Source organism: Vigna radiata, chromosome 1, assembly GCF_000741045.1.
Source record: "Vigna radiata var. radiata cultivar VC1973A chromosome 1, Vradiata_ver6, whole genome shotgun sequence".
In the NCBI taxonomy this organism is placed as follows: Eukaryota; Viridiplantae; Streptophyta; class Magnoliopsida; order Fabales; family Fabaceae; genus Vigna; species Vigna radiata.
Window position 1 is genome coordinate 2,942,342 of NC_028351.1, and position 11,379 is coordinate 2,953,720.

Genomic DNA, 11,379 nt, shown 5'->3' on the forward strand with positions numbered 1-11,379 from the left:
TATACAAATCAAAGTTTATAATTTTTGTTGGTTTTAAAATCTTTTACAACCTTTACTTTTATTACAAAACTTTCATATTATGTAATCAATGTTTTGTTTATTAGTAATTGAAATACACATTTTAAAGATTCTTTTATTGAAATTTTTGTTGTTAATATATTTCAATAGATATTTAAATTTATAATTATTTTAGCTTTTTTTTTTTTTAACTCGTCTAAGTTGTAAACACTAACAACATTATCATGTTCCTCTCTGAAACTTATCTCTGTTTTCTCTTTCTCTTCGTTCAATCCCTTTCCTCAAACTCCACTGTTTGTTATTTCTTCCAACATTAAAAATGGCGGTTTTGTCGCCTCCAACACTGTCGCCTCTGCTTCTCAACACCAACTCAGAGTTCGGTTCGCCACCATCGTTTCCTCTTCTCACCTTCTCCTCCACATCCACCACTCGCTCCTCCTCACCCCTCTCTGTCTCTTACAGTAGTAAGTTCGTTCTTTCCACTTCACCCACTTGGAAAGTGTTAAATTTTCATGTTCTGAGCTCACTGGAATCTCTTCTTTCTTCTTTATTTTGCAGAATCCGAAAATGGGTTGGCCAGTGAGCAGAAAAAAATCTTGCTTGAGCGCTATGGCTACGATATTGATGCTGATGAGTACTTTTCTCACTCGTCTTCTAAGGTCCCTTATGCTTGAAAATTTATGTGCCATATTATATCTCAATAGGATAAACCGCTAATTTGGTCTCAAGATATTGCCATTTCTCTTATGTTGTCTTTAAAGCAATCAAATTGTTTAAGTAATTCTGAAAGTATTGAACATTTATCACTTGAGTCTAAGTGTATGTTTTAGTTTCTGTTAGGAGAGGTCAAATGTACTTTTACCCTGGCAGCAACAAAATTCAGTGCACGTTTGATTAGAGTTTACATAAGTACGTGTTTCAACATATGAATTGAGGAGAAAACATTTGTTGCTTCTGGAGTCAAAATAATTTTTAGTTCTTGCAACTTTAGTCTAAACATACTCTTGTTCATATTGTGCATTGGAATTTGCACAACATTTCCCAATTTTATCAAAACATTGTTGATATTTTTAATTAAAGCTCAAGGACCCATTTGAAAAGTTCTATAATATTCGGGGACTAATTAGGTAATTTCTAATACTTTACTTAAGGGACACTTTGGCGAGTGCAATAGTTCAAGAATGAAACTAGTGGTTAACTATCTTAATAAAGGCTTTGGAAATTGTGTTTTGTAAATTTTACTGTGTTTTCCCTTTTGTTTTAATCTTCTGAATGCAACACTTTTTTAGTCCAAGAGGAGAAAGGAGCCTCCGAAAAGAAGAGGAGGGAAGCAAGTACAGGATCCACCAGAGGATCCCAAGCCTCCTCGTACTACCCATAAATTGCTTCAGGTATCTCATTTTTAGGACTTGCATCTTTAGAGTGCTAATTGATGACGAAAATAGATTGCTAGTGGGCCTTTGTGTTTTGTAAACAAAACTGTGTAAGTGATGCGTTCCAAGTAAAATGCGCCCAACACTCAACAATTGTTAATTTAACCCCATTTTCGTGCTTAGCTCACTTTAGTGTATGATGAATTTCCTGCATTCCTAAAGGTTTTAACATAATAGATGTTGGACTCTTCTTGTTTGTGAGTATTTTTCTTTATATATTGATCATTTCACTTATCTCCACTCAATATAGAACTCCTGACTCCACACTTGAATTCTTCACAATAGAGATGTATGAAATTTCTTAAAATTTGAGTTTGAACATACCTCAGCTTGAAAAACTAGATAATAGGCTGTGGATTGTCATCCACTTTTATATACACTATTTTTACCTTATTACTAGTCAATGTGAGATCTTCATTAGACTCCACCACACCAAGAAACTAAACATCTCAAGTGTAGTGTGAAATTCTGGACTACATCTGCTATTTTGAGTAGTCTAATAACCAGTCCAATAGGACTTGAAACAACCATTTAGACAGACTTTTTTTGTAACATTTTAGATTTTAGATTTAGGACCAACTCAACCTCAAAAGCTAGTTTTCAGGGTGAGCGTTCCCCTCCAGTGATAATATGTATATCACTAGTGACTAGCCAATGTGAGATTTCCAATGGAATTTTGTCACTTTCATGTTATATTACTCTCCCATATTTATAGGCTTCATATTTTCCTCGTTGAAAGTCATTCTTGATTTTTAAAGAGTAAGAATATATACAAGCTTATGGAGTGTATCAGTTTGAGACTCTACCATATTCGGTTCTTAACTCCTTAAAATCTTAAGTTGGTTATTTAATGGATGGAAATGAAAGTTATGACTGGTGGTATGGTTATCAGCCCTGTTTCATCTCATATCTGAAAAATGGTACGGTAATTTTACTCCATTTCTTTCTTGCAACCATTGTTGCCCGGGTATGTTCATCTCTCGGATATTAAAAATTTAATGCTGCCTCATCTATTTTTTATTGTGAACTATATCACTTGAACATTTTATTGTTTTATTTTGTTTTGAATGTTGTGTTCAAGTCTTTATCGCTTAAAGTAGTTAACTTGTACAGCAATTAATGCAGTGCGTTCAGATATTTAACTGTTGTCTTCTTTAATTGATTTTCATGCGTTTTGTTAATTAGTCATGTGCTTTTTAGTTTCACTTGCCTCTAGACATTCAAAACTCAAGGGGATATGGCCTTCATTTACTGATATTAAATCCTATAACAAATAGTATTTGAAAGTGATGAAACCTTGGCCTTTTCTTCCAGTACTACAAGCCTGGTTGGTTGATTTCAAAACAACGGAGGGGCTGACTAAATCTGAGTCCTACAGTAACAATGGGTGTTTGGCTAGTTTTTACTTTTGCAAAATCTATCTAAGTCAATTTCAGTGTGGGTATGATTGATTGTGAAAAAAGTGAAATTTTTTAACTTTTCTATTGGCATAACTGATTTTCGATGTGAAATGGACCCCACATAGGTTCTTGGAGGAACAGCTCGAAGAGTTAAGCTACTCTCACCAAAGGGCATGGATGTACGCCCCATGATGGAAGTGGTGAAAGGTGCAGCCTTTGATATATTACAGGTACCAGTTTCATGTTTATCTCCTATGTTGTTTTTTTGGTAATTAGGTACAATTCTGTTGTGGTAGATTTCCTGTTTATGCTAATAATTTCATTTTTAAATACTAAGGCAGCTGGTGGCTGTCCTGCAGCGTTGAGACCTGGTCGGTGGTTAGATTTGTATAGTGGCACAGGTTCTGTTGGAATTGAAGCGCTTAGCCGAGGATGTTCTGAGGTATTAATGTTTTCAGTAACAAGTTTACATTCATTATGACTATAGGTAGTGAGTTTTGCAAAAACTATGATCACTTATCTTATTATCTGAGCTATCTCCTAAGTGACAGACTAAGCCTTCTGTTGAGAAATGATATTAACAGATTTTCATCAAGTTCAGGGAGATGCACGAAAGGATTTTTCATAATCTGTTTTTACATATTCCTGAATAAAATAATACTTTTTGCTGAAGTCCCTTGTTTATATGATCAATCAGGTGCATTTTGTTGAGATGGATCCTTGGGTTGTATCAGATGTTTTACGTCCAAACTTAGAGGAAACTGGTTTCCTTGATGCTTCGGTCATACACACTGTCCGTGTGGAAAAATTCTTTGAACGTGCCGAGCAATTTGTAGGCATGTGTATCTTTTCCTTTCAAGTCCATTCTATGCATATCTTTGTTGTGGGATTAGGGGGTTACACAAAATTATAGTGTTACAAAATCATTTATAACTCATACTTTGAATTTAATTAGGATGCATTGATAGTACAAAGATTTTTTACATTGATAGTACACTTATTTTTTACGACTTATTTCTGGTAATAAGGATTTACCAGAAAGAGTTTTAGAATTTGTTCATTATTTGACTGGTGTTCATACTCTTATTTAAGAAAATGCAATGAATATTTCTATCATCATCTTCCACCACTGACACAACTAACAAAGTGAGTAAGCTAAGACCAAAATTAACGTGGGATTTCTTCTGCTGCTGTAAATTTGAATTGTTTACATGCAGGTAACAGTGGCCCATTTGATTACATTAGTGTCACCCCTCCATATACACAAGTTGACTATGGGGTGCTGATGAGGCAAATATCAGAATCACCATTGCTTGGAGAGAACACGTTTATTGTGCGCACTGTTTTCATACTTTCAATTCAATATTTGTCATTGTATTGGTCTCCTCACTAATTTTCATGTTCTGAATCAGGTAGTTGAGTATCCTTTGAAAACTGACATGCTAGATTCTTGTGGAAACCTTGTGAAGGTAATTTAAGTAACCAATACTGCATCTTCATAGCATATTATATATGTATTAATTGTCAACCATTATTTTTTCTTGACATTCTTTTACCCTGATGGGATGCAGAACATTGGACCTACATTTATGAATTTATGTTATACAATAAGGAATGGATTCAGTGACTTTTTCTGTAACTTTAGTTAGCTTTGTTCAATTTTTAACTGGTTTATTTTATATTTTTTTCTAGAAAATTGAAGTTGATCATTCAACACATGAAAATTAACAAGTTACGTGTCGCTGAATCTGTCCCCTATGCAATACATGTGGATTTTAATGATATGCAGTTCATACAGATAACTGACAGACGGTTTGGCCGCACGCTCTTGGCGATTTATGGACCAACATGGTCCCAGAAGAAGAGATGACACATTCATATGCCAAAGTTGCAGTAAAGCTGAAAAACATGCTGATGTAGTATTTTATCTGTTACATGTGGCAACAGGATTAGCTCTTGGCACCTATCTCACTTCTTCAAAGGCTGTTATACTACACAGTCTAATGTTGTTCCCTGCAACAGGCCTTGTTATGTCATGTAATGTGGTGAATTATAAGAACCTTGTGTTCTTTGCTATTATGATATGTGATCCCTCTTCAGCTGGAAATTGCTTTCTTAATTGTAGTTTAAGGTTCCATCAACCAACAGTGGTTGGCCATAGTAGAAGTGGATTGTGATTGTAAAACGAAAAAGGAAAACCCCTTTTCCCCCATAACCTTTTTGGTATTTAAATTTGAACAAAAGTAAGAGATTGATCATGTATGTGATCGTGTGTTGAAATTGAGTACATATGATGTGATACAATGTATCGTCAAACAATGTAATCACAACAATTACGTAACCTTAGAATCACGGGAAAACAACATAATCTGTCAAAAGCTGCTTTTCTCATCTTTCTTTAGAAAAATCACCTCCTTTTTCTCTTTACACTAAAATGTTTTTTAATATATATGAACATATACCATTAGTACTAATACAACTCAGTACTGATACAATTTATGGTAGAAATAGTTGCATAAATGCTTCAATTCTTAAATTGGTAAATGTTTGAGAAACATTATGTGCAAGTGTGAATATTTGCTGAATTTGTAATCTTAAAACTCATGGTCCACAACAGAACCTAGATTTGATCTCTAACATTTTCTTTCTTTTCTCATCATAGCACTAACTTATCACAGTTTTTCTCAGTTTTTTCTTTCAATATCTCTCATCTTCTTCCACTCATGCATCCTATTTTTAGATATAAGTTCATCATCACCCCCATAATTTTGGCAACAGTTTCCAAACTCCAACCATGCTAAATGTTGGTCTTATGTATGACAGATGGTTTGTCAGGTGATCGTCTTGGTTCAACAATGTCTTCAAGTGGTTTGGTTTATCATCTGGTCTGATATATGATCAGATGATCTGTTAGGTGATTTTTCAAGCTCAACAACTTGTTATTTGATGGTTTAGTTGATCATTTGATTTATTAAATAATTGACTAGACTCAAATGATCTTATTATCTATGATTGATTATTTGGATTGTAATTAACTGGACGGTCATATGGTACACTAAACATATAAAAGCTTGATTAAGATATCAAACCACAAAAAGATAACACAAAACAAGAGACTTAGGTTGTTACTAAAAAACCTCATGGTCAAAACAAGTCCCATAAAGTTTCTTACACACTAACACTTTATTCATTGAATTTAGCCTTTCTTCACAGTTCAAGGTGCATTCATTTGTTTCACACTATGCAATGGCAAATCCAAATACCATGATAATTAGAATAACCATTACACACCAAATTCTGTATTTAATTTTTAGTGATTATCATTATCATTTATACCATTATATAAATGATACACCTTTTTTCTTAACTTTTTTTTGTCATATTTTAATTAGACAATTTTATTCTTCAATAACTTTTTAATTAGTAAAACAAGTGATTAAATAACTTATCTCTACTTTAAATAACTAAATAACTTCTCTATTTAAATATTACTATCAGATACCTTTTTAATCATATTATTATGTACTTTAAATTGTATTTTTTTAATGATTTTCAATATTATTCTTACAAAAAGAATTATATATATATATATATATATATATATTAAACTTTATTATTTTAATCTAATGCAAAAGTGAATATAAACTAATAATTTTTAATTGTGCATAAATTAATTTTAAGAAAACATTACATGTATATGATCAAATTAAAAAATTATCGTATGATAGGAAATAAACTAATAATTTTTAATTATGCATAAATTAATTTAATAAATGTTTACATATTAGGACCCCATTAAGAAATATGCAGACAAACTCAATTATGCGTTTATAACCTATTTGAAAATAAGAAAAAAAAAAACAAATAAACATAGATAATATTTTTTATTAATTTATTTAAACTAATTATATTTTAGTGTGTAAATAATATTCTCTAGTTTGTCATATTATAACTTTATGCTTATCCAATGCTTCAACTCCCAGCAACTTCCCAAGTTCAGAATCCTTGTTTTCAGGGATTCCTCCAAAGAGTTGTACAAATATTTAGTTTTTTAAATTAACTAAAAGGATCACTAATAAATTACTAAAATATAATTTATTTGATATTCTAATTGAACATTTATATAATTATATGTTTTTATTATTATTTAACTTCAAATTATGTAAAATATAAGTCTTTAAGTATCGAATTTTTAATAATACTATACTCTTTTATTTAAATTATTTCAAAAATATTTGGGTTATCTCACAGACATGATAAATATTTATTTATTTTATATTAAATAAACAAACCTTCTAGCTCTCCAACTTATGTTTATCATTGAAAATAACTTTAAATCAATTTATACTTTTTTAAAAGAATCGCAATAAAGAAGCACAAAATAAGATGGAATGATTGGTTGAACTACGTAGGGTAGAAAGAACTTAAAAATTAGGGGCCCCAAAACTATAATAATGTCGACTACAATATTATATACTAATTTACTTATAAAATATAATAAATGATTTTCTCAATTTCAAGGTGCTTTATATACTTTTAGCAACTTGATGACTGGGATAAATATCTCTAATATATTATAATGTTCTAATATATCATAATGTCTCTTGAGGATTGTTTGTGTAAACCTCTTCATAAGTATTAGTAGAAAAAAAAAAAAGAAAAGAACTTTTTTAAAAATCTAAAATCAATATGTGTACAAATTAAAAATTAACTTATAGAGAAGTTAATATGAGAGACCTTAGAACTTTTATAAATTAATCATACATAAACTAGTCTTAAATTTTGTGTGAATACTTTATGAAAAAGAAACTTGGATTAATATTTTAAAGGAAACTTGAGTTATTATTATTAAGTTTTGATGTGTTTCTAGAGTAGATTTATAGATACACATATCAATAAGATATTTTTTATTTCATAAAAAAAATAACATAAGTTTTAACTCAAAATTTTAAAATAATAATTTTATTTTATAAATACTTTTTTAACATATTTATTTATTTTTATTTCATTTGAGAATGTCCTTCGTACTTAAATTTTCTTACATTATTTTGATTGAAGTTTTTAACATTTTTAATATAACATTTATATTCTTTTCGTATACATTATAAAAATAAAATAATTATAAAAATGTAAATTTATATGTAAAAATAATAAAAAATAAAACAAATAATATTAAATGAATATAAAAATGTGTCAAATTATCATTTTTGATATTCTTTTTCAAGTTTAATGAAAAAATAATGATAAAATAACATATATTTATATTTATTTAACACATACTATAAGATAAAATGATAATTAAAAAAAAGTAATATTAAATGAATATAAAAAAATATGTGTATTTATAAATATCTTATTTCAAGTTTTATGAGAGAATATAAATAAGATAACATATTTATATTTATTTGACAGACATTATAAAGTTAAAATGAATATTTATAATTAAAGAAAAGTAAAAAATATGAAAAGAAATATATTAAATGAATATAAAAAAATATGTCTATGTGAAAATTTCTATATCAAAATGCAGAAACCCAGTAAAAGAGACATGAATTGGACACTTTTCTTACACCTAAAGAGACTCATATAACTTACCTTTTCTCATTCATTTTGGCCTTTTATGTTTGTCCATGCTCTCTTCACCCTTTACTGTCAATTCATTACACAGCTTCAATTCTGATAAACTCTGATTACAACCATATCTACTTTACATAATTAGAAACTATTCTAAATGCATCTTTTGCATAATCATAATAAAAGTCATTTACATTATTAGTATACTTTAATGATATTGCATTCATCATCAGTACATGGAGTTTCCTTCCAATTATAACAATCTATATTTCATCCCTTTTACCAAAATGCCTCCAAACTGCAACATATACTCAATGGTTGAAGGAGTTTGAACACACCAAAGAAAGAGGGAGTGTACCAAAGTTCTTAAACATCATATAGCTTACATTAATTTAACACTTTTCTCATTTTTACCTATGAAAAAAGTACATGTAAGTTGTCATAGTTTTGATAGAAGGAGTACTTGTACACTAAAGGTATTGAAAATCTTTTCCATACACACCACATAGAGAACAGTTTCTGTTGTCTGCCTTTAAATAGAGCAAGTTTCTCCAAGCCCGCCAAGTTAGGAATCAGATAATCCTTCCCTTTTGCTCTTTCTTTTCTTCTCTTTTCTCTCTCTTTCTTCTTCTTCTTATATCATCTTTCTGTGATCAATGCCACAATGTTGCTGAAACATTCTCACCCTCTTGCCTTCACTTGCCATGGAAAGTCACACTCATAAGAGGGGTGAAGAAATGGGTGTTGGTGGTGTTAAAAGGTTGCTTCTTGGAGCCTTGCTATCTTTAGGAGTCATCTGGTTTATGTTTCTTGCTATCTCAGTGAACCGTCCAACCAAAAGAACAGTGCTGCTTCCAATGAATGTTATCTCCAAGCATTTGAAGTTGGTCAGCATGCAGAGACATGGCTTGCATTCAAATCCTAGACTCTTCATAGTGAGCAAGAGAAGAGTACCAAATGGACCTGATCCAATACACAACAGGTACACACATTTACCATCTTTTGAAATCCTTCATGATGATGCTTTTTCTTTCATGTAATTTGCATGGCTTACCACGTTAAAACAAAGAAAAGAAATCATGGGGTGCTAAGAGTTTTGGTAAAGCTGCTGGATCATATTTACAGTGTGTCTGATTTTCCATTTTTCTCAAGAACCTTCATGCCCTCTGATTAGACTCAATCAGTTGTTACTTTTTTGCATTCATCTTAGAGTTATTTGGTGTTAAACTGAAGCATGACATGCATGCTTAATGCATCTTCAAACACATGCTTGAAAAAACATGAAACAGCATGTTTTACAGGTACATTAGTTCATGTCAAATCATGAATTAGAACGAAGAAGCAGCAAACAGTTAGATTGGAAACACATTGCATGAACATGAGATAGAAAGACAAATCTTAAACGCCATGATTTTGTTTCATCTAGAATTTGGTTCTGTGGGTAATCTGTAGCAGCCTGTTTTTCACATGTTCAAAAGAGGTTAAATCAATAATATAGACAATGTTGAAGTTAATTTGATTTGATTGAATTCATTAGGCATAGATAGATAGCCATGGCACTTAGCTAAAGGGGGAGCTGAAGCATGATGGACTCATACTTGATAATTTTCACTCTTTATCAAAAGCTCCTTTAACTAACAATCTTTCTCTTATTTTCATGAGAAACCAAAAAAGACATCGGGTGAAGAACTGTGCCACTTTAGTTATTGGGGGAAAAAAGAAATCGGTGCCTCCTTTTCCTTTCTATGGAAAGCTTGATTAATTTATTGGAGGATCATGAACTACTTTTAACCTTATTTGCATTAAACAATCCAATTCATGTCTTATTTGAAAGTGGAGTTTTTCTTCCTATTGATGATGTTGTTGTTAATTGTTTTGAAAACCCATTATGATGATCATCACACTGTTGCACTATGCACTGCACAATTCTGCCGTACCATGGAATTTCATGTCATTTCATTTCTTTTCATCTCTCATATTCTGAATACCTTTGTGTAATTACTGTGTGTGGATGAATTATTATTCAGGAGAGCAGTGAAAACCAGACAGCCACCTACACAAGCCTGAGCATTGCAGTGTGAAGTTCCACAGCAAGTTTGAGGTCAAATCATAGAAGAATTTTTGCTATTCTCTTGTGGAAGAAGAATTCAGAGTGTGTTCTATAAGATCATGTTATTACTTGTTACATAGTATGATTGCAAGTGTTTTTGGAGGTTATAAGTGTGATCCTTAATGTTTTCTACTTTTTTTTTCTTCTCTTTGAAATGTACCCTTTTGATGGTGTTGTAAATCAAGGCCTTAGGAAATGAAGTAACCAAATTTTGGATGCAATCCAATTATGTCCTTAAATTTATAAAGTGAAAAAGAAAAGTGTGCAAGTTATGACTATAGGTGAATTAGTGAAATAGTGGATGATTTTCTCATCATTCATATCCTAAAATTTACACGTGAGAACCTTGACAAAGACTACCCTTTTGAATACTATTTACTTTTTCCCCTTATTTATGAAAAAAAAAAAACCTTTTTCCCTACTCAAATCTAAAGTGAGGGAGAGAGATTTATCTAGATTTTTTTATATGTTGTAGGAGGAAAAAACAAGACAAATCATTCTAATTTTTGGATTATTTGGAGCATTACACAAGAAGAAAGGCCAAGTCTCCATGCATCATATTATTAGGCTTTAATTTTTGGGAATTCCTTTTATGGTGGCACCCTCTTTCAAGTGCCTTGTGTTCAACAAAGCACTTTCCTTAATTTAAAGTTCATACATATAAACAATTCCTTTTCATTTCCCTTTTTACCTTGATCAATGCATCAAAATAAACATGCCTTCTCTTTGTCCTGCCATGTGGACCATATAGTGATGTTACTCAGTTAATATTTAAGATCACAGAAAAATAAAACATATATATATATATATATATATATATATATATATATATATATATATATAT

The 11,379-nt window shown here is 30.8% G+C and overlaps 2 protein-coding genes across 3 annotated transcripts; both read left to right on the forward strand.

The window, feature by feature from the left end:
- Positions 1–232: 232 nt before the first annotated feature.
- LOC106775531 (putative rRNA methyltransferase YlbH) lies at positions 233–5,113 on the forward strand. Of its 2 annotated transcripts, none has more exons than XM_022781960.1 (9): positions 233–482; positions 577–677; positions 1,308–1,409; positions 2,977–3,081; positions 3,189–3,293; positions 3,549–3,687; positions 4,069–4,184; positions 4,264–4,320; positions 4,544–4,669. In XM_022781960.1, exons 1-9 carry the CDS (start codon positions 338–340, stop codon positions 4,577–4,579), a joined length of 906 nt encoding a protein of 301 aa, XP_022637681.1. In that variant the 5' UTR covers positions 233–337; the 3' UTR covers positions 4,580–4,669. The 2 variants fall into 2 exon arrangements, with proteins under 2 accessions (XP_022637681.1, XP_014518164.1); XM_014662678.2 differs by having other exon boundaries at positions 235–482; positions 4,650–5,113.
- Positions 5,114–8,744: 3,631 nt separating this feature from the next.
- Positions 8,745–10,850, forward strand: LOC106768579 (CLAVATA3/ESR (CLE)-related protein 25). The gene is made up of 2 exons (XM_014653812.2): positions 8,745–9,407; positions 10,453–10,850. The coding sequence occupies exons 1-2, from the start codon at positions 9,130–9,132 to the stop codon at positions 10,490–10,492; spliced, it is 318 nt and encodes a 105-aa protein (XP_014509298.1). The 5' UTR covers positions 8,745–9,129; the 3' UTR covers positions 10,493–10,850.
- Positions 10,851–11,379: the final 529 nt, after the last annotated feature.

Bases quoted from the DNA above. Each gene is read 5' to 3' on its own strand.
- LOC106775531 (XM_014662678.2), top strand. From the start codon at position 338: ATGGCGGTTTTGTCGCCTCCAACACTGTCGCCTCTGCTTCTCAACACC. The intron at 483-576 runs GTAAGTTCGTTC...TTTATTTTGCAG, and splicing joins CCTCTCTGTCTCTTACAGTA to AATCCGAAAATGGGTTGGCC. The intron at 1,410-2,976 runs GTATCTCATTTT...GACCCCACATAG, and splicing joins CTACCCATAAATTGCTTCAG to GTTCTTGGAGGAACAGCTCG.
- LOC106768579 (XM_014653812.2), top strand. From the start codon at position 9,130: ATGGAAAGTCACACTCATAAGAGGGGTGAAGAAATGGGTGTTGGTGGT. The intron at 9,408-10,452 runs GTACACACATTT...ATTATTATTCAG, and splicing joins CCTGATCCAATACACAACAG to GAGAGCAGTGAAAACCAGAC.